The sequence below is a fragment of the Oncorhynchus nerka genome, unplaced genomic scaffold (assembly GCF_034236695.1).
Source record: "Oncorhynchus nerka isolate Pitt River unplaced genomic scaffold, Oner_Uvic_2.0 unplaced_scaffold_919, whole genome shotgun sequence".
NCBI lineage: Eukaryota > Metazoa > Chordata > Actinopteri > Salmoniformes > Salmonidae > Oncorhynchus > Oncorhynchus nerka.
Window position 1 is genome coordinate 188,156 of NW_027040385.1, and position 24,244 is coordinate 212,399.

The following is a 24,244-nucleotide window of genomic DNA, read 5'->3' on the forward strand; positions in this document are numbered from 1 at the left end:
GGCTAGCTGGCCAGATAGATGTTACAGGGCTAGCTGGTCAGATAGATGTTACAGGGCTAGCTGGTCAGATAGATGTTACAGGGCTAGATGGCCAGATAGATGTTACAGGGCTAGATGGTCAGATAGATGTTACAGGGCTAGCTGGTCAGATAGATGTTACAGGGCTAGATGGCCAGATAGATGTTACAGGGCTAGCTGGTCAGATAGATGTTACAGGGCTAGCTGGCCAGATAATGTTACAGGGCTAGCTGGTCAGATAGATGTTACAGGGCTAGCTGGTCAGATAGATGTTACAGGGCTAGCTGGTCAGATAGATGTTACAGGGCTAGATGGCCAGATAGATGTTACAGGGCTAGCTGGTCAGATAGATGTTACAGGGCTAGCTGGTCAGATAGATGTTACAGGGCTAGCTGGTCAGATAGATGTTACAGGGCTAGCTGGCCAGATAGATGTTACAGGGCTAGCTGGTCAGATATATGTTACAGGGCTAGCTGGTCAGATAGATGTTACAGGGCTAGCTGGTCAGATAGATGTTACAGGGCTAGCTGGTCAGATAGATGTTACAGGGCTAGCTGGTCAGATAGATGTTACAGGGCTAGCTGGCCAGATAGATGTTACAGGGCTAGCTGGCCAGATAGATGTTACAGGGCTAGCTGGTCAGATAGATGTTACAGGGCTAGATGTCCAGATAGATGTTAAAGGGCTAGATGGCCAGATAGATGTTACAGGGCTAGATGGCCAGATAGATGTTACAGGGCTAGATGGCCAGATAGATGTTACAGGGCTAGCTGGTCAGATAGATGTTACAGGGCTAGCTGGTCAGATAGATGTTACAGGGCTAGATGGCCAGATAGATGTTACAGGGCTAGCTGGTCAGATAGATGTTACAGGGCTAGCTGGTCAGATAGATGTTACAGGGCTAGCTGGTCAGATAGATGTTACAGGGCTAGCTGGTCAGATAGATGTTACAGGGCTAGCTGGCCAGATAGATGTTACAGGGCTAGATGGCCAGATAGATGTTACAGGGCTAGATGGCCAGATAGATGTTACAGGGCTAGATGGCCAGATAGATGTTACAGGGCTAGCTGGTCAGATAGATGTTACAGGGCTAGCTGGTCAGATAGATGTTACAGGGCTAGCTGGTCAGATAGATGTTACAGGGCTAGCTGGTCAGATAGATGTTACAGGGCTAGCTGGTCAGATAGATGTTACAGGGCTAGATGGCCAGATAGATGTTACAGGGCTAGCTGGTCAGATAGATGTTACAGGGCTAGATGGCCAGATAGATGTTACAGGGCTAGCTGGTCAGATAGATGTTACAGGGCTAGCTGGTCAGATAGATGTTACAGGGCTAGCTGGTCAGATAGATGTTACAGGGCTAGATGGTCAGATAGATGTTACAGGGCTAGCTGGTCAGATAGATGTTACAGGGCTAGATGGCCAGATAGATGTTACAGGGCTAGCTGGTCAGATAGATGTTACAGGGCTAGATGGTCAGATAGATGTTACAGGGCTAGCTGGTCAGATAGATGTTACAGGGCTAGCTGGTCAGATAGATGTTACAGGGCTAGATGGCCAGATAGATGTTACAGGGCTAGCTGGTCAGATAGATGTTACAGGGCTAGCTGGTCAGATAGATGTTACAGGGCTAGCTGGTCAGATAGATGTTACAGGGCTAGCTGGTCAGATAGATGTTACAGGGCTAGATGGCCAGATAGATGTTACAGGGCTAGCTGGCCAGATAGATGTTACAGGGCTAGCTGGTCAGATAGATGTTACAGGGCTAGCTGGTCAGATAGATGTTACAGGGCTAGCTGGTCAGATAGATGTTACAGGGCTAGATGGCCAGATAGATGTTACAGGGCTAGCTGGTCAGATAGATGTTACAGGGCTAGATGGCCAGATAGATGTTACAGGGCTAGATGGCCAGATAGATGTTACAGGGCTAGCTGGTCAGATAGATGTTACAGGGCTAGCTGGCCAGATAGATGTTACAGGGCTAGCTGGTCAGATAGATGTTACAGGGCTAGCTGGCCAGATAGATGTTACAGGGCTAGCTGGTCAGATAGATGTTACAGGGCTAGCTGGTCAGATAGATGTTACAGGGCTAGATGATCAGATAGATGTTACAGGGCTAGCTGGCCAGATAGATGTTACAGGGCTAGCTGGCCAGATAGATGTTACAGGGCTAGCTGGTCAGATAGATGTTACAGGGCTAGATGGTCAGATAGATGTTACAGGGCTAGCTGGCCAGATAGATGTTACAGGGCTAGCTGGTCAGATAGATGTTACAGGGCTAGCTGGCCAGATAGATGTTACAGGGCTAGCTGGTCAGATAGATGTTACAGGGCTAGCTGGCCAGATAGATGTTACAGGGCTAGCTGGTCAGATAGATGTTACAGGGCTAGCTGGCCAGATAGATGTTACAGGGCTAGCTGGTCAGATAGATGTTACAGGGCTAGCTGGTCAGATAGATGTTACAGGGCTAGCTGGTCAGATAGATGTTACAGGGCTAGCTGGTCAGATAGATGTTACAGGGCTAGCTGGCCAGATAGATGTTACAGGGCTAGCTGGGCAGATAGATGTTACAGGGCTAGCTGGTCAGATAGATGTTACAGGGCTAGCTGGTCAGATAGATGTTACAGGGCTAGCTGGTCAGATAGATGTTACAGGGCTAGCTGGTCAGATAGATGTTACAGGGCTAGCTGGCCAGATAGATGTTACAGGGCTAGCTGGTCAGATAGATGTTACAGGGCTAGCTGGCCAGATAGATGTTACAGGGCTAGCTGGTCAGATAGATGTTACAGGGCTAGCTGGTCAGATAGATGTTACAGGGCTAGCTGGTCAGATAGATGTTACAGGGCTAGCTGGTCAGATAGATGTTACAGGGCTAGCTGGTCAGATAGATGTTACAGGGCTAGCTGGCCAGATAGATGTTACAGGGCTAGATGGCCAGATAGATGTTACAGGGCTAGCTGGCCAGATAGATGTTACAGGGCTAGCTGGTCAGATAGATGTTACAGGGCTAGCTGGTCAGATAGATGTTACAGGGCTAGCTGGTCAGATAGATGTTACAGGGCTAGATGGCCAGATAGATGTTACAGGGCTAGCTGGTCAGATAGATGTTACAGGGCTAGATGGCCAGATAGATGTTACAGGGCTAGATGGTCAGATAGATGTTACAGGGCTAGCTGGTCAGATAGATGTTACAGGGCTAGCTGGCCAGATAGATGTTACAGGGCTAGCTGGTCAGATAGATGTTACAGGGCTAGATGGTCAGATAGATGTTACAGGGCTAGCTGGTCAGATAGATGTTACAGGGCTAGCTGGTCAGATAGATGTTACAGGGCTAGATGGTCAGATAGATGTTACAGGGCTAGATGGTCAGATAGATGTTACAGGGCTAGCTGGTCAGATAGATGTTACAGGGCTAGCTGGTCAGATAGATGTTACAGGGCTAGATGGTCAGATAGATGTTACAGGGCTAGCTGGCCAGATAGATGTTACAGGGCTAGCTGGTCAGATAGATGTTACAGGGCTAGCTGGCCAGATAGATGTTACAGGGCTAGCTGGTCAGATAGATGTTACAGGGCTAGCTGGCCAGATAGATGTTACAGGGCTAGCTGGTCAGATAGATGTTACAGGGCTAGCTGGCCAGATAGATGTTACAGGGCTAGCTGGTCAGATAGATGTTACAGGGCTAGCTGGTCAGATAGATGTTACAGGGCTAGCTGGTCAGATAGATGTTACAGGGCTAGCTGGTCAGATAGATGTTACAGGGCTAGCTGGCCAGATAGATGTTACAGGGCTAGCTGGTCAGATAGATGTTACAGGGCTAGCTGGTCAGATAGATGTTACAGGGCTAGCTGGTCAGATAGATGTTACAGGGCTAGCTGGTCAGATAGATGTTACAGGGCTAGCTGGTCAGATAGATGTTACAGGGCTAGCTGGCCAGATAGATGTTACAGGGCTAGCTGGTCAGATAGATGTTACAGGGCTAGCTGGTCAGATAGATGTTACAGGGCTAGCTGGTCAGATAGATGTTACAGGGCTAGCTGGTCAGATAGATGTTACAGGGCTAGCTGGTCAGATAGATGTTACAGGGCTAGCTGGCCAGATAGATGTTACAGGGCTAGCTGGTCAGATAGAGCAGCATTAGCTGCCAGTGTCTGTCTCTTACAATGTAACGTTAGCTATATCTCTACTCTGGCTCAGAGGCGAGCGCGGATCCGTTGTATAACATCGACGTTACATCGTAGCTGTTGTCAAGGAGAACATGAGCAGGAGAGCAACGTGGGGGTTTTGAATCCACTTATGTTGAGGGGACGACAATGCATTTCTGTAGGATAATGTTTAAAGGATAATGTTTATGACATGAGCACATTTCTTGACAAAGGACAAGACTGAATTTGATTAGGTTATCCCATTCTAAAGTAATGGTGAACAGTTAAGATAATAATTTAGATTGTTTTTGCTATTGTCTCTTGCCACAGGAGGATGGTAAATGGTTAAGTTGTAGAGCAGTGTAATGTACATCGATGATTCTTGTTCCCTACAGGGGTTCAGCCATTGCCAGGATAATCGGCAGTAATGCTCAGGCCCTGCAGCGTTTCGCCACCACAGTCAAGATGTGGGTGTTTGAGGAGAACGTGAACGGCAGGAATCTCACAGACATCATCAACACAGACCATGAGAATGTCAAGTACCTGCCTGGATACAGGCTGCCTGACAACGTGGTAAGAGGACTGTCTGAACAGAAATTAGTTTAAACAAAGACTGAAAGCTTGTCTACACCATCACCAACCCCCCCCCTCTCATCCACCCACTCACCCTCTCTCTCTCTCTCTCTCTCTCTCCTCTCTCCCCCCCCTCTCTCCTCTCTCTCTCTCTCTCTCTCACCCCCTCCTCTCCCTCCTCTCTCTCTCTCTCTCTCTCTCTCTCACCCTCCTTCTCTCTCTCACCCTCCTTCCCTCTCTCTCTCTCTCTCTCTCTCTCACCATCCTTCCCTCTCTCTCTCTCTCTCACCCTCCTTCCTCTCCCTCTCTCTCTCTCTCTCTCTCTCTCTCTCTCTCTCTCACCCTCCTTCCTCCTCTCCTCTCTCTCTCTCTCTCTCTCTCTCACCCTCCTTCCCTCCTTCTCTCTCTCTCTCTCTCACCCCCCTCTCACCCTCCTTCCCTCCTTCTCTCTCACCCTCCTTCCCTCTCTCTCTCTCTCACAACCCCCTCTCACCGTCCTTCCCTCTCTCTCTCTCACACCCCCCTCTCACCCTCCTTCCCTCTCTCTCTCTCTCTCTCTCTCTCTCACCCCCCCTCACCCTCCTCCCCTCTCTCTCTCACCCCCCCCCTCAACAGGTGGCTGTACCTCAGCTCCAGGATGCTGCTGAGGGGGCTGACCTCCTAGTGTTCGTGGTTCCTCACCAGTTCATCAGGAAGCTGTGTGATGAGATGGTGGGCTGTGTCTCCTCCCAGGCCAGGGGAATCACACTCATTAAGGTAAGAGTTTCACGACCGCAAAACGTCCTACTCATATGTTTACTCTCCAACCTAAAACACACAAGGCTATATGGAGCCCTGTCATTTCTCAGTGTTCTCCCCCTCCTTATAAGGCTATATGGAGCCCTGTCATTTCTCAGTGTTCTCCTCCTTATAAGGCTCTATGGAGCCCTGTCATTTCTCAGTGTTCTCCTCCTTATAAGGCTATATGGAGCCCTGTCATTTCTCAGTGTTCTCCTCCTCCTTATAAGGCTCTATGGAGCCCTGTCATTTCTCAGTGTTCTTCTCCTTATAAGGCTCTATGGAGCCCTGTCATTTCTCAGTGTTCTCCTCCTTATAAGGCTATATGGAGCCCTGTCATTTCTCAGTGTTCTCCTCCTTATAAGGCTCTATGGAGCCCTGTCATTTCTCAGTGTTCTCCTCCTTATAAGGCTCTATGGAGCCCTGTCATTTCTCAGTGTTCTCCTCCTCCTTATAAGGCTCTATGGAGCCCTGTCATTTCTCAGTGTTCTCCTCCTTATAAGGCTCTATGGAGCCCTGTCATTTCTCAGTGTTCTCCTCCTTATAAGACTCTATGGAGCCCTGTCATTTCTCAGTGTTCTCCTCCTTATAAGGCTCTATGGAGCCCTGTCATTTCGCAGTGTTCTCCCCCTCCTTATAAGGCTATATGGAACCCTGTCATTTCTCAGTGTTCTCCTCCTCCTTATAAGGCTCTATGGAGCCCTGTCATTTCTCAGTGTTCTTCTCCTTATAAGGCTCTATGGAGCCCTGTCATTTCTCAGTGTTCTCCTCCTCCTTATAAGGCTCTATGGAGCCCTGTCATTTCTCAGTGTTCTCCTCCTCCTTATAAGGCTCTATGGAGCCCTGTCATTTCTCAGTGTTCTTCTCCTTATAAGGCTCTATGGAGCCCTGTCATTTCTCAGTGTTCTCCTCCTCCTTATAAGGCTCTATGGAGCCCTGTCATTTCTCAGTGTTCTTCTCCTTATAAGGCTATATGGAACCCTGTCATTTCTCAGTGTTCTTCTCCTTATAAGGCTCTATGGAGCCCTGTCATTTCTCAGTGTTCTCCTCCTTATAAGGCTATATGGAGCCCTGTCATTTCTCAGTGTTCTCCTCCTTATAAGGCTATATGGAGCCCTGTCATTTCTCAGTGTTCTCCTCCTTATAAGGCTATGGAGCCCTGTCATTTCTCAGTGTTCTTCCTTATAAGGCTGGAGCCCTGTCATTTCTCAGTGTTCTCCTGCTTATAAGGCTATATGGAGCCCTGTCATTTCTCAGTGTTCTCCTCCTTATAAGGCTCTATGGAGCCCTGTCATTTCTCAGTGTTCTCCTCCTTATAAGGCTATATGGAGCCCTGTCATTTCTCAGTGTTCTTCTCCTTATAAGGCTCTATGGAGCCCTGTCATTTCTCAGTGTTCTCCTCCTCCTTATAAGGCTATATGGAACCCTGTCATTTCTCAGTGTTCTCCTCCTTATAAGGCTATATGGAGCCCTGTCATTTCTCAGTGTTCTCCTCCTTATAAGGCTATATGGAGCCCTGTCATTTCTCAGTGTTCTCCTCCTCCTTATAAGGCTATATGGAGCCCTGTCATTTCTCAGTGTTCTCCTCCTTATAAGGCTCTATGGAGCCCTGTCATTTCTCAGTGTTCTCCTCCTTATAAGGCTATATGGAGCCCTGTCATTTCTCAGTGTTCTCCTCCTTATAAGGCTATATGGAGCCCTGTCATTTCTCAGTGTTCTCCTCCTTATAAGGCCTATGGAGCCCTGTCATTTCTCAGTGTTTCTCCTCCTTATAAGGCTATATGGAGCCCTGTCATTTCTCAGTGTTCTCCTCCTTATAAGGCTATATGGAGCCCTGTCATTTCTCAGTGTTCTTCTCCTCCTTAGCCCTGTCAAGGCTCCTATGGATGGAACCCTGTCATTTCTCAGTGTTCTTCTCCTTATAAGGCTCTATGGAGCCCTGTCATTTCTCAGTGTTCTCCTCCTTATAAGGCTATATGGAGCCCTGTCATTTCTCAGTGTTCTCCTCCTTATAAGGCTCTATGGAGCCCTGTCATTTCTCAGTGTTCTCCTCCTTATAAGGCTATATGGAGCCCTGTCATTTCTCAGTGTTCTCCTCCTTATAAGGCTATATGGAGCCCTGTCATTTCTCAGTGTTCTCCTCCTTATAAGGCTCTATGGAGCCCTGTCATTTCTCAGTGTTCTCCCCCTCCTTATAAGGCTATATGGAGCCCTGTCATTTCTCAGTGTTCTCCTCCTTATAAGGCTCTATGGAGCCCTGTCATTTCTCAGTGTTCTCCTCCTTATAAGGCTCTATGGAGCCCTGTCATTTCTCAGTGTTCTCTCCTCCTTATAAGGCTCTATGGAGCCCTGTCATTTCTCAGTGTTCTTCTCCTTATAAGGCTCTATGGAGCCCTGTCATTTCTCAGTGTTCTCCTCCTCCTTATAAGGCTATATGGAGCCCTGTCATTTCTCAGTGTTCTCCTCCTTATAAGGCTATATGGAGCCCTGTCATTTCTCAGTGTTCTCCTCCTTATAAGGCTCTATGGAGCCCTGTCATTTCTCAGTGTTCTCCTCCTCCTTATAAGGCTCTATGGAGCCCTGTCATTTCTCAGTGTTCTCCTCCTTATAAGGCTATATGGAACCCTGTCATTTCTCAGTGTTCTCCTCCTTATAAGGCACTGGAGCCCTGTCATTTCTCAGTGACAGCATCCTTATAAGGCACTGGAGCCCTGTCATTTCTCAGTGTTCTCCTCCTTATAAGGCACTACCTGTCCCCTCAGTGACTCAGTGTTTCAAACCTCCTTATAAGGCTCCTGACCCCTGTGATTTCTCAGGGTGAAAACACCACCTGTCCTGCCCTGTCCTCAGTGACAGCTTCCTTATAGAAACCACTGCCTGTCTTGACCTCAGTGACAGCATGGTAGAAAACACTACCTGTCCTGACCTCAGTGACAGCAGGGTAGAAAACACTACCTGTCCTGACCTCAGTGACAGCAGGGTAGCAAACACTACCTGTCCTGACCTCAGTGACAGCAGGGTAGAAAACACCACCTGTCCTGACCTCAGTGACAGCAGGGTAGAAAACACTACCTGTCCTGACCTCAGTGACAGCAGGGTAGAAAACACTACCTGTCCTGACCTCAGTGACAGCAGGGTAGAAAACACTACCTGTCCTGACCTCAGTGACAGCAGGGTAGCAAACACTACCTGTCCTGACCTCAGTGACAGCAGGGTAGAAAACACCACCTGTCCTGACCTCAGTGACAGCAGGGTAGAAAACACTACCTGTCCTGACCTCAGTGACAGCAGGGTAGCAAACACTACCTGTCCTGACCTCAGTGACAGCAGGGTAGAAAACACTACCTGTCCTGACCTCAGTGACAGCAGGGTAGAAAACACTACCTGTCCTGACCTCAGTGTTAAACCCATTGGATTTCTTGGCCGGTTGTGTTGTTTAAATATCTCGATTAAACCACGAAACAAAAATCTTGTGTAATTTGGTTAGATGCTGAATGTTTACGTAGGCTGTCCACAAGAGCTGATTTAGCTAATGGCTCATATGCTCCTTTGCACCCCATAATTTTTATTTCTACTTTGCACATTCTTCCACTGCAAAACTACCATTCCAGTGTTTTACTTGCTATATTGTATTTACTTTGCCACCATGGCCTTTTTTTGCCTTTACCTCCCTTATCTCACCTCATTTGCTCACATCATATATAGACTTGTTTCTACTGTATTATTGACTGTATGTTTGTTTTACTCCATGTGTAACTCTGTGTCGTTGTATGTGTCGAACTGCTTTGCTTTATCTTGGCCAGGTCGCAATTGTAAATGAGAACTTACCTGGTTAAATAAAGGTGAATATATATATATGGTCTCTCTGCCATGCTCTACCTAGATCTGCCATACATGTATGCAGTTAAAAATAACCATCTTTTAAATCAGATTATGTAGTTATAACATCTTTATAACTCTGTCACGGTTCTCTCTCCTCTTTTTGTGTTAAACCTCTGGATTGGGCCAGAGCAGGGCCTTGTGTTAAACCTCTGGATTGGGCCAGAGCAGGGCCTTGTGTTAAACCTCTGGATTGGGCCAGAGCGGGCCCTTGTTTTAAACCTCTGGATTGGGCCAGAGCAGGGCCTTGTGTTAAACCTCTGGATTGGGCCAGAGCAGGGCCTTGTGTTAAACCTCTGGATTGGGCCAGAGCAGGGCCTTGTGTTAAACCTCTGGATTGGGCCAGAGCAGGGCCTTGTGTTAAACCTCTGGATCGGGCCAGAGCAGGGCCTTGTGTTAAACCTCTGGATTGGGCCAGAGCAGGGCCTTGTGTTAAACCTCTGGATTGGGCCAGAGCAGGGCCTTATGTTAAACCTCTGGATTGGGCCAGAGCGGGGCCTTATGTTAAACCTCTGGATTGGGCCAGAGCGGGGCCTTGTGTTAAACCTCTGGATTGGGCCAGAGCAGGGCCTTGTGTTAAACCTCTGGATTGGGCCAGAGCAGGGCCTTGTGTTAAACCTCTGGATTGGGCCAGAGCAGGGCCTTGTGTTAAACCTCTGGATTGGGCCAGAGCAGGGCCTTGTGTTAAACCTCTGGATTGGGCCAGAGCAGGGCCTTGTGTTAAACCTCTGGATTGGGCCAGAGCAGGGCCTTTGTAAAGAGGGATTTGTGTGGTTCAGGAGCCAGGGGATTCTGAGAAGCTTTATTTGAGTGGAGAGGCTTGTAAAACTATTACTACATAATTAACTACAGGCTCATTTGTTTTTTTGGAGAGGACAGTCTTCCCGTTCTCCAAGAATGTAATCAGACGATTATGGTGTTGGGATTAATTTAATAGACTCGTATTCAGCCTTGTCTCTCTACTATCTATTAATGTATTAATGTCTAGTCTTCAATCAGTTACAACTACTTCTACAGGGTTCTAGTTATTCAGCCTTGTCTCTCTACTATCTATTAATGTCTTAATGTCTAGTCTTCAATCAGTTACAACTACTTCTACAGGGTTCTAGTTATTCAGCCTTGTCTCTCTACTATATATTAATGTCTTAATGTCTAGTCTTCAATCAGTTACAACTACTTCTGCAGGGTTCTAGTTATTCAGCATCTCTCTCTACTATCTATTAATGTCTTCATGTCTAGTCTTCAATCAGTTTATACAGGGTCAGGAAGTGTTTGTCCTGTGTGTCAGTGTGTGTCTAGAAAACAAGTCCACAGGGCCTTGGCCTGGCCTAGTTTGTTTCTGTCACCAGCTGGTTCTATTCAGGGCAGCTAAACTCCCACGTCTGGCTTATGGTGTTTGAATATTTCAAGAGTGATGTTTTGCGGGGACATGATATGCTCTCCTCTCGGTACTCCCATCTCTGTCCCAGATTGAGTTAACGTCTGCAGGAGAGAGAAGGCTAATATCAGAGGGAGTAGAGTAGCCTAGTCTGGGTCTACTGTAGTGTCTGTCTGTCTGTCTGTCTGTCTGTCTGTCTGTCTGTCTGTCTGTCTGTCTTCTTCTTTCTTTCAGTCTGTCTGTCTGTCTGTCAGTGACAAGCCCTCATGTGGAGTTGAGACAGCAGTCTGACTGTCAGTGACAAGCCCTCATATGTGGAGTTGAGACAGCAGTCTGTCTCTGTGTGTCTCTGAATGGATGTTTTTACTAACAAACACATAATAAAGCCCTCAGATAGAAACCTGTAGTAAACCACTAACCACTAGTAATACCTCATGTCACTAACCACTAACCACTAACCTCTAGTAATACAGTCTCACTAACCACTAACCACTAGTGAGAAGCAGTCTGTCTCTCACTAACCACTAACCACTAACCACTAGTAATGTCTCACTAACCACTAACCACTAACCACTAGTAATACCTCTCACTAACCACTAACCACTAACCACTAGTAATACCTCTCACTAACCACTAACCACTAACCACTAGTAATACCTCACACTAACCACTAACCACTAGTAATACCTCTCACTAACCACTAACCACTAACCACTAGTAATACCTCACACTAACCACTAACCACTAACCACTAGTAATACCTCTCACTAACCACTAACCACTAGTAATACCTCTCACTAACCACTAACCACTAACCACTAGTAATACCTCTCACTAACCACTAACCACTAACCACTAGTAATACCTCTCACTAACCACTAACCACTAACCACTAGTAATACCTCTCACTAACCACTAACCACTAACCACTAGTAATACCTCTCACTAACCACTAACCACTAACCACTAGTAATACCTCACACTAACCACTAACCACTAGTAATACCTCTCACTAACCACTAACCACTAGTAATACCTCTCACTAACCACTAACCACTAGTAATACCTCTCACTAACCACTAACCACTAGTAATACCTCTCACTAACCACTAGTAACACCTCTCACTAACCACTAACCACTAGTAATACCTCTCACTAACCACTAACCACTAGTAACACCTTTCACTCACCACTAACCACTAGTAATACCTCTCACTAACCACTAGTAACACCTCTCACTAACCACTAGTAACACCTCTCACTAACCACTAACCACTAACCACTAACCACTAGTAACACCTCTCACTAACCACTAACCACTAGTAACACCTTTCACTAACCACTAACCACTAGTAACACCTCTCACTAACCACTAACCACTAGTAACACCCTCTAACCACTAACCACTAGTAACACCTCTCACTAACCACTAACCACTAACCACTAGTAATACCTCTCACTAACCACTAACCACTAGTAACACCTTTCACTAACCACTAACCACTAGTAACACCTCTCACTAACCACTAACCACTAGTAACACCTCTCACTAAACACTAACCACTAACCACTAGTAACACTCTCACTAACCACTAAACACTAGTAACACCTCTCACTAACCACTAAACACTAGTAACATCTCTCACTAAACACTAGTAACACCTCTCACTAACCACTCACTAGTAACACCTCTCACTAACCACTAAACACTAGTAACAGTTCTCTCACTAAACACTAAATACTAGTAACACCTCTCACTAACCACTAAACACTAGTAACACCTCTCACTAACCACTAAACACTAGTAACACCTCTCACTAACCACTAGTAACACCTCTCACTAAACACTAAAGTAACACCTCTCACTAACCACTAAACAGTAGTAACACCTCTCACTAACCACTAGTAACACCTCTCACTAACCACTAAACACTAGTAACACCTCTCACTAACCACTAAACACTAGTAACACCTCTCACTAAACACTAGTAACACCTCTCACTAAACACTAGTAACACCTCTCACTAACCACTAAACACTAGTAACACCTCTCACTAACCACTAAACACTAGTAACACCTCTAACCACTAGTAACACCTCTCACTAAACACTAGTAACACCTCTCACTAACCACTAAACACTAGTAACACCTCACTAACCACTAGTAACACCTCTCACTAACCACTAAACACTAGTAACACCTCTCACTAAACACTAGTAACACCTCTCACTAAACACTAGTAACACCTCTCACTAAACACTAGTAACACCTCTCACTAACCACTAAACAGTAGTAACACCTCTCACTAACACTAGTAACACCTCTCACTAACCACTAAACAGTAGTAACACCTCTCACTAACCAGCAGTAACACCTGACTGTAAACCACTAACCACTAGTAACACCTCTCACTAACCACTAGTAACACATCTCACTAACCACTAAACACTAGTAACACCTCTCACTAACCACTAAACACTAGTAACACCTCTCACTAACCACTAAACACTAGTGACACCTCTCACTAACCACTAAACACTAGTAACACCTCTCACTAACCACTGAACACTAGTAACACCTCTCACTAACCACTAAACACTAGTAACACCTCTCACTAACCACTGAACACTAGTAACACCTCTCACTAACCACTAAACAGTAGTAACACCTCTCACTAACCACTAGTAACACCTCTCACTAACCACTAACCACTAGTAACACCTCTCACTAACCACTAGTAACACATCTCACTAACCACTAAACACTAGTAACACCTCTCACTAACCACTAAACACTAGTAACACCTCTCACTAACCACTAAACACTAGTAACACCTCTCACTAACCACTAAACACTAGTAACACCTCTCACTAACCACTAAACACTAGTAACACCTCTCACTAACCACTAAACACTAGTAACACCTCTCACTAACCACTAGTAACACCTCTCACTAACCACTAGTAACACCTCTCACTAACCACTAGTAACACCTCTCACTATACACTAGTAACACCCTCACTAACCACTAAACACTAGTAACACCTCTCACTAACCACTAAACACTAGTAACACCTCTCACTAACCACTAGTAACACCTCTCACTAACCACTAAACACTAGTAACACCTCTCACTAACCACTAAACACTAGTAACATCTCTCACTAAACACTAGTAACACCTCTCACTAACCACTAAACACTAGTAACACCTCTCACTAACCACTAAACACTAGTAACACCTCTCACTAACCACTAAACACTAGTAACACCTCTCACTAACCACTAGTAACACCTCTCACTAACCACTAAACACTAGTAACACCTCTCACTAACCACTAAACACTAGTAACACTCACTAAACACTAGTAACACCTCTCACTAACCACTAAACACTAGTAACACCTCTCACTAACCACTAAACACTAGTAACACCTCTCACTAACCACTGAACCAGTAACACCTCTCACTAACCACTAAACACTAGTAACACCTCTCACTAACCACTAACCACTAGTAACACCTCTCACCTCTCACTAACCACTGAACACTAGTAACACCTCTCACTAACCACTAAACACTAGTAACACCTCTCACTAACCACTAGTAACACCTCTCACTAACCACTAAACACTAGTAACATCTCTCACTAAACACTAGTAACACATCTCACTAACCACTAGTAACACCTCTCACTAACCACTAAACACTAGTAACACCTCTCACTAACCATAAACACTAGTAACACCTCTCACTAACCACTAAACACTAGTAACACCTCTCACTAACCACTAGTAACACCTCTAAGTAACACCTCTCACTAACCACTAGTAACACCTCTCACTAACCAGTAACACCTCTCACTAACCACTAGTAACACCTCTCACTATACACTAGTAAACCACTAACCACAGTAACACTCACTAAACACTAGTAACACCTCTCATAACCACTAGTAACACCTCTCACTAAACACTAGTAACACCTCTCACTAACCACTAGTAAACCTCTCACTAACCACTAAACACTAGTAACACCTCTCACTAACCACTAGTAACAACCACTAGTAACACCTCTCACTAACCACTAAACACTAGTAACACCTCTCACTAACCACTAAACACTAAACCACTAACCACTAAACACTAGTAACACCTCTCACTAACCACTAAAACCACTAACCACTAGTAATACCTCTCCTCTGAACACTAGTAACACCTCTCACTAACCACTAAACACTAGTAACACCTCTCACTAACCACTAAACACTAGTAACCACTAGTAACACCTCTCACTAACCACTAAACACTAGTAAACCACTAACCACTAAACACTAGTAACACCTCTCACTAAACACTAGTAATACCTCTCACTAACCACTAAACACTAGTAACACCTCTCACTAACCACTAGTAACTAAACACTAGTAACACCTCTCACTAACCACTGAACACTAGTAACACCCTCACTAACCACTAAACACTAGTAACATCTCTCACTAAACACTAGTAACACCTCTCACTAACCACTAAACACTAGTAACACCTCTCACTATACACTAGTAACACCTCTCACTAACCACTAAACAACCTCTCACTAACCACTAAACACTAGTAACACCTCTCACTATACACTAAACACTAGTAACACCTCTCACTAACCACTAACCACTAGTAACATCACTAACCACTAAACACTAGTAACCACTAACCACTAAACACTAGTAACACCTCTCACTAACCACTAAACACTAGTAACACCTCTCACTAACCACTAAACACTAGTAACACCTCTCACTAACCACTAAACACTAGTAAACCACTAACCACTAGTAACACCTCTCACTAACCACTGAACACTAGTAACACCTCTCACTAACCACTAAACACTAGTAACACCTCTCACTAACCACTAAACACTAGTAACACCTCTCACTAAACACTAGTAACACCTCTCACTAACCACTAAACACTAGTAACACCTCTCACTAACCACTAAACACTAGTAACCTCTCACTAAACACTAGTAACACCTCTCACTAACCACTAAACACTAGTAACACCTCTCACTAACCACTAAACACTAGTAACACCTCACTAAACACTAGTAAACCACTAAACACTAGTAACACCTCTCACTAACCACTAAACACTAGTAACACCTCTCACTAACCACTAGTAACACCTCTCACTAACCACTAAACACTAGTAACATCTCTCACTAAACACTAGTAACACCTCTCACTAACCACTAGTAACACCTCTCACTAACCACTAAACACTAGTAACACCTCTCACTATACACTAGTAACACCTCTCACTAACCACTAAACACTAGTAACACCTCTCACTAACCACTCACTAACCACTAGTAACACCTCTCACTAACCACTAAACACTAGTAACTATACACTAGTAACACCTCTCACTAACCACTAAACACTAGTAACACCTCTCACTATACACTAAACACTAGTAACACCTCACTAACCACTAAACACTAGTAACACCTCTCACTAAACTAACCACTAGTAACACCTCTCACTAACCACTAGTAACACGTCTCGCTAACCACTAAACACTAGTAACACTCACTAAACTAAACACTAGTAACACCTCTCACTAACCACTAGTAACACCTCTCACTAAACTAAACACTAAACACTAGTAACACTCTCACTAAACACTAGTAACAACTAACCACTAGTAACACCTCTCACTATACACTAGTAACACCTCTCACTAACCACTAGTAACAAACACTAGTAACACCTCTCACTAACCACTAGTAACACCTCTCACTAAACACTAGTAACACCTCTCACTAACCACTAGTAACACCTCTCACTAAACACACCTCTCACTAACCACTAGTAACACCTCTCACTAACCACTAAACACTAGTAACACCTCTCACTAACCACTAGTAACACCTCTCACTAACCACTAGTAACACCTCTCACTAACCACTAAACACTAGTAACACCTCTCACTAACCACTAAACACTAGTAACACCTCTCACTAACCACTAAACACTAGTAACACCTCTCACTAACCACTAAACACTAGTAACACCTCTCACTAACCACTAGTAACACTCTCACTAACCACTGAACACTAGTAACACCTCTCACTAACCACTAAACACTAGTAACACCTCTCACTAACCACTAAACACTAGTAACACCTCTCACTAAACACAGTAACACCTCTCACTAACCACTAAACACTAGTAACACCTCTCACTAACCACTAAACACTAGTAACACCTCTCACTAAACACTAGTAACACCTCTCACTAACCACTAAACACTAGTAACACCTCTCACTAACCACTAAACACTAGTAACATCTCTCACTAAACACTAGTAACACCTCTCACTAACCACTGAACACTAGTAACACCTCTCTAACCACTAAACACTAGTAACATCTCTCACTAAACACTAGTAACACCTCTCACTAACCACTAAACACTAGTAACACCTCTCACTATACACTAAACACCTCTCACTAACCACTAAACACTAGTAACACCTCTCACTAACCACTAAACACTAGTAACACCTCTCACTATACACTAAACACTAGTAACACCTCTCACTAACCACTAAACACTAGTAACACCTCTCACTAAACTAAACACTAGTAACACCTCTCACCTCACTAACCACTAAACACTAGTAACACCTCTCACTAACCACTAAACACTAGTAACACCTCTCACTAACCACTAAACACTAGTAACACCTCTCACTAACCACTAAACACTAGTAACACCTCTCACTAACCACTAGTAACACCTCTCACTAACCACTGAACACTAGTAACACCTCTCACTAACCACTAAACACTAGTAACACCTCTCACTAACCACTAAACACTAGTAACACCTCTCACTAAACACTAGTAACACCTCTCACTAACACTAAACTAGTAACACCTCTCACTAACCACTAAACACTAGTAACACCTCTCACTAACCACTAGTAACACCTCTCACTAACCACTAAACACTAGTAACACCTCTCACTAACCACTAAACACTAGTAACATCTCTCACTAAACACTAGTAACACCTCTCACTAAACACTAGTAACACCTCTCACTAACCACTAAACACTAGTAACACCTCTCACTAACCACTAGTAACACCTCTCACTAACCACTAAACACTAGTAACACCTCTCACTAAACACTAGTAACACCTCTCACTAACCACTAGTAACACCTCTCACTAACCACTAAACACTAGTAACACCTCTCACTATACACTAGTAACACCTCTCACTAACCACTAAACACTAGTAACACCTCTCACTAGTAACACCTCTCACTAACCACTAGTAACACCTCTCACTAAACTAAACACTAGTAACACCTCTCACTATACACTAGTAACACCTCTCACTAACCACTAAACACTAGTAACACCTCTCACTATACACTAAACACTAGTAACACCTCTCACTAACCACTAAACACTAGTAACACCTCTCACTAACCACTAACCACTAGTAACACCTCTCACTAACCACTAGTAACACGTCTCGCTAACCACTAAACACTAGTAACACCTCTCACTAACCACTAAACACTAGTAACACCTCTCACTAACCACTAAACACTAGTAACACCTCTCACTAACCACTAAACACTAGTAACACCTCTCACTAACCACTAACCACTAGTAACACCTCTCACTAACCACTAGTAACACGTCTCGCTATCCACTAACCACTAAACACTAGTGACACCTAGTGTCACCTCTCTCTCCATGGAACTAGTTGCCTCCTCACTCCTCTCCACTCCTCTCCACTCCTCTCACTCCTCTCTGTCAATGTCGTCTTTCAGGTTGTCTCACTTCCTTTGTTCTGTTCTCTCACGTTGCCCTGTAAAACAAATGGAAGGAGAAACACTATTGAACCATGTAGCTGTCTCTTGTCCCCACAGGGAATAGACGAGGGTCCGGAGGGCCTGAAGCTCATCTCGGACATAATCAGGGAGAAGATGGCTATAGACGTCAGTGTTCTGATGGGAGCTAACATCGCCAACGAGGTGGCAGCAGAGAAGTTCTGTGAGACCACCATCGGTAAGAAAACCCCCAGGATCATTTATCAACATAATTGCCAAGACATTTCTATACAGGAATGTAAAACAAAGCTGTGAAGTTAATTTGATAACTATATGTAATGAGATAGATAGTAATTACGACAAAGCTTTGACAGCGATGGAGTGATAGGCTGGCTATGTGTTGGGATGTAAAAACCTGTTGTTTTACCAGGCAGTAAGATCATGGAGAACGGCCTGCTCTTCAAGGAGCTCCTGCAGACTCCTAACTTCAGGATCACAGTGGTGGACGATGCAGACACTGTAGAGCTCTGTGGAGCCCTGAAGGTAACTCTAATACACTGTAGAGCTCTGTGGAGCCCTGAAGGTAACTCTAATACACTGTAGAGCTCTGTGGAGCCCTGAAGGTAACTCTAATACACTGTGGAGCCCTGAAGGTAACTCTAATACACTGTAGAGCTCTGTAGAGCCCTGAAGGTAACTGTAATACACTGTAGAGCTCTGTAGAGCCCTGAAGGTAACTGTAATACACTGTAGAGCTCTGTGGAGCCCTGAAGGTAACTCTAATACACTGTAGAGCTCTGTGGAGCCCTGAAGGTAACTCTAATACACTGTGGAGCCCTGAAGGTAACTCTAATACACTGTAGAGCTCTGTAGAGCCCTGAAGGTAACTGTAATACACTGTAGAGCTCTGTAGAGCCCTGAAGGTAACTGTAATACACTGTAGAGCTCTGTGGAGCCCTGAAGGTAACTCTAATACACTGTAGAGATCTGTGGAGCCCTGAAGGTAACTCTAAAACACTGTAGAGCTCTGTAGAGCCCTGAAGGTAACTGTAATACACTATACACTGTAGAGCTCTGTAGAGCCCTGAAGGTAACTGTAATACACTGTAGAGCTCTGTGGAGCCCTGAAGGTAACTCTAATACACTGTAGAGCCCTGTGGAGCCCTGAAGGTAACTCTAATACACTGTAGAGCTCTGTGGAGCCCTGAAGGTAACTCTAATACACTGTAGAGCTCTGAAGGTAACTCTAATCCACTGTAGAGCTCTGTAGAGCCCTGAAGGTAACTATAATACACTGTAGAGCTCTGTGGAGCCCTGTAGGTAACTCTAATACACTGTAGAGCCCTGAAGGTAACTCTAATACACTGTAGAGCCCTGAAGGTAACTCTAATACACTGTAGAGCTCTGTGGAGCCCTGAAGGTAACTGTAATACACTGTAGAGCCCTGTAGGTAACTCTAATACACTGTAGAGCTCTGTGGAGCTCTGAAGGTAACTCTAATACACTGTAGAACTCTGAATGTAACTCTAATACACTGTAGAGCTCTGTGGAGCTCTGAAGGTAACTCTAATACACTGTGGAGCCCTGAAGGTAACTCTAATACACTGTAGAGCTCTGTAGAGCCCTGAAGGTAACTGTAATACACTGTAGAGCTCTGTAGAGCCCTGAAGGTAACTGTAATACACTGTAGAGCTCTGTGGAGCCCTGAATGTAACTCTAATACACTGTAGAACTCCGTAGAGCCCTGAAGGTAACTCTAATACACTGTAGAACTCCGTAGAGCCCTGAAGGTAACTCTAATACACTGTAGAGCTCTGTAGAGCCCTGAAGGTAACTGTAATACACTGTAGAGCTCTGTAGAGCCCTGAAGGTAACTGTAATACACTGTAGAGCTCTGTGGAGCCCTGAAGGTAACTCTAATACACTGTAGAGCTCTGTGGAGCCCTGAAGGTAACTCTAATACACTGTAGAGCTCTGAAGGTAACTCTAATACACTGTAGAGCTCTGTGGAGCCCTGAAGGTACCTCTAATACACTGTAGAGCTCTGAAGGTAACTCTAATCCACTGTAGAGCTCTGTGGAGCCCTCAAGGTAACTCTAATACACTGTAGAGCTTTGTGGAGCCCTGAAGGTAGCTCTAATACACTGTAGAACTCTGTAGAGCCCTGAAGGTAACTCTAATACACTGTAGAGATCTGTGGAGCCCTGTAGGTAACTCTAATACACTGTAGAGCCCTGAAGGTAACTCTAATACACTGTAGAGCCCTGAAGGTAACTCTAATACACTGTAGAGCTCTGTGGAGCCCTGTAGGTAACTCTAATACACTGTAGAGCCCTGAAGGTAACTCTAATACACTGTAGAGCCCTGTAGGTAACTCTAATACACTCTAGAGCCCTGTGGGTAACTCTAATACACTGTAGAGCTCTGTAGAGCCCTGTAGGTAACTCTAATACACTGTGGAGCTCTGTGGAGCCCTGTAGGTAACTCTAATCCACTGTAGAGCTCTGTGGAGCCCTGTAGGTAACTCTAATCCACTGTAGAGCTCTGTGGAGCCATGTAGGTAACTCTAATCCACTGTAGAGCTCTGTGGAGCCCTGTATGTAACTCTAATACACTATAGAGCTCTGTGGAGCCCTGTAGGTAACTCTAATACACTGTAGAGCCCTGCAGGTAACTCTAATACACTGTAGAGTTCTGTGGAGCCCTGAAGGTAACTGTAATACACTGTAGAGCTCTGTGGAGCCCTGAAGGTAACTGTAATACACTGTAGAGCTCTGTGGAGCCCTGAAGGTAACTCTAATACACTGTAGAGCTCTGTAGAGCCCTGAAGGTAACTGTAATACACTGTAGAGCCCTGAAGGTAACTGTAATACACTGTAGAGCTCTGAAGGTAACTCTAATACACTGTAGAGCTCTGTGGAGCCCTGAAGGTAACTCTAATACACTGTAGAGCTCTGTAGAGCCCTGAAGGTAAGTGTAATACACTGTAGAGCCCTGAAGGTAACTGTAATACACTGTAGAGCTCTGTGGAGCCCTGAAGGTAACTCTAATACACTGTAGAACTCTGAAGAGCCCTGAATGTAACTCTAATACACTGTAGAGCTCTGTAGAGCCCTGAAGGTAACTGTAATACACTGTAGAGCTCTGTAGAGCCCTGAAGGTAACTGTAATACACTATAGAGCTCTGTGGAGCCCTGAAGGTAACTCTAATACACTGTAGAGCACTGTAGAGCCCTGAAGGTAACTCTAATACACTGTAGAGCTCTGTAGAGCCCTGAAGGTAACTGTAATACACTGTAGAGCTCTGTGGAGCCCTGACGGTAACTCTAATACACTGTAGAGCTCTGAATGTAACTCTAATACACTGTAGAGCTCTGTGGAGCCCTGAAGGTACCTCTAATACACTTTAGAGCTCTGAAGGTAACTCTAATCCACTGTAGAGCTCTGTGGAGCCCTCAAGGTAACTCTAATACACTGTAGAGCTTTGTGGAGCCCTGAAGGTAACTCTAATACACTGTAGAACTCTGTAGAGCCCTGAAGGTAACTCTAATACACTGTAGAGCTCTGTGGAGCCCTGTACGTAACTCTAATACACTGTAGAGCCCTGAAGGTAACTCTAATACACTGTAGAGCCCTGAAGGTAACTCTAATACACTGTAGAGCGCTGTAGGTAACTCTAATACACTGTAGAGCTCTGTTGATCCCTGTAGGTAACTGTAATACACTGTAGAGCTCTGTGGAGCCCTGAAGGTAACTGTAATACACTGTAGAGCTCTGTGGAGCCCTGAAGGTAACTCTAATACACTGTAGAGCTCTGTAGAGCCCTGAAGGTAACTGTAATACACTGTAGAGCCCTGAAGGTAACTGTAATACACTGTAGAGCTCTGAAGGTAACTCTAATACACTGTAGAGCTCTGTGGAGCCCTGAAGGTAACTCTAATACACTGTAGAGCTCTGTAGAGCCCTGAAGGTAAGTGTAATACACTGTAGAGCCCTGAAGGTAACTGTAATACACTGTAGAGCTCTGTGGAGCCCTGAAGGTAACTCTAATACACTGTAGAACTCTGAAGAGCCCTGAATGTAACTCTAATACACTGTAGAGCTCTGTAGAGCCCTGAAGGTAACTGTAATACACTGTAGAGCTCTGTAGAGCCCTGAAGGTAACTGTAATACACTATAGAGCTCTGTGGAGCCCTGAAGGTAACTCTAATACACTGTAGAGCTCTGTAGAGCCCTGAAGGTAACTCTAATACACTGTAGAGCTCTGTAGAGCCCTGAAGGTAACTGTAATACACTGTAGAGCTCTGTGGAGCCCTGACGGTAACTCTAATACACTGTAGAGCTCTGAATGTAACTCTAATACACTGTAGAGCTCTGTGGAGCCCTGAAGGTACCTCTAATACTTTAGAGCTCTGAAGGTAACTCTAATCCACTGTAGAGCTCTGTGGAGCCCTCAAGGTAACTCTAATACACTGTAGAGCTTTGTGGAGCCCTGAAGGTAACTCTAATACACTGTAGAACTCTGTAGAGCCCTGAAGGTAACTCTAATACACTGTAGAGCTCTGTGGAGCCCTGTAGTAACTCTAATACACTGTAGAGCCCTGAAGGTAACTCTAATACACTGTAGAGCCCTGAAGGTAACTCTAATACACTGTAGAGCGCTGTAGGTAACTCTAATACACTGTAGAGCTCTGTTGATCCCTGTAGGTAACTCTAATACACTGTAGAGCTCTGTTGAGCCCTGTAGGTAACTATAATACACTGTGGAGCCCTGTAGGTAACTCTAATACACTGTAGAGCCCTGAAGGTAACTCTAATACACTGTAGAGCCCTGAAGGTAACTCTAATACACTGTAGAGCCCTGTAGGTAACTCTAATACACTGTAGAGCTCTGTTGATCCCTGTAGGTAACTATAATACACTGTAGAGCTCTGTGGAGCCCTGAAGGTAACTCTAATACACTGTAGAGCTCTGTGGAGCCCTGAAGGTAACTGTAATACACTGTAGAGCTCTGTGGAGCCCTGAAGGTAACTCTAATACACTGTAGAGCTCTGTGGAGCCCTGAAGGTAACTCTAATACACTGTAGAGCTCTGAAGGTAACTCTAATACACTGTAGAGCTCTGTAGAGCCCTGAAGGTAACTCTAATACACTGTAGAGCCCTGAAGTTAGCTATAATACACTGTAGAGCTCTGTGGAGCCCTGAAGGTAACTCTAATACACTGTAGAGCTCTGTGGAGCCCTGAAGGTAACTCTAATACACTGTAGAGCTCTGTGGAGCCCTGTAGGTAACTCTAATACATTGTAGAGCTCTGTGGAGCCCTGAAGGTAACTCTAATACACTGTAGAGCTCTGTGGAGCCCTGAAGGTAACTCTAATACACTGTAGAGCTCTGTGGAGCCCTGAAGGTAACTCTAATACACTGTAGAGCTCTGTGGAGCCCTCTAGGTAACTCTAATACACTGTAGAGCTCTGTGGAGCGCTGTAGGTAACTATAATACACTGTAGAGCTCTGTGGAGCCCTGAAGGTAACTCTAATACACTGTAGAGCCCTGAAGGTAACTCTAATACACTGTAGAGCTCTGTGGAGCCCTGAAGGTAACTCTAATACACTGTAGAGC

The 24,244-nt window shown here is 44.8% G+C and overlaps 1 protein-coding gene across 1 annotated transcript in view; it reads left to right on the top strand.

Annotated features, from left to right (window-relative positions):
• Positions 1-24,244, top strand: part of gpd1l (glycerol-3-phosphate dehydrogenase 1 like) — a 44,275-nt gene that overhangs the window by 12,522 nt on the left and 7,509 nt on the right. The window contains exons 2-5 of the mRNA XM_065016658.1: positions 4,559-4,736; positions 5,352-5,492; positions 18,724-18,862; positions 19,055-19,167. Coding sequence (XP_064872730.1) covers positions 4,559-4,736; positions 5,352-5,492; positions 18,724-18,862; positions 19,055-19,167 — 571 coding nt within the window. The remainder of the gene's footprint in view (positions 1-4,558; positions 4,737-5,351; positions 5,493-18,723; positions 18,863-19,054; positions 19,168-24,244) is intronic.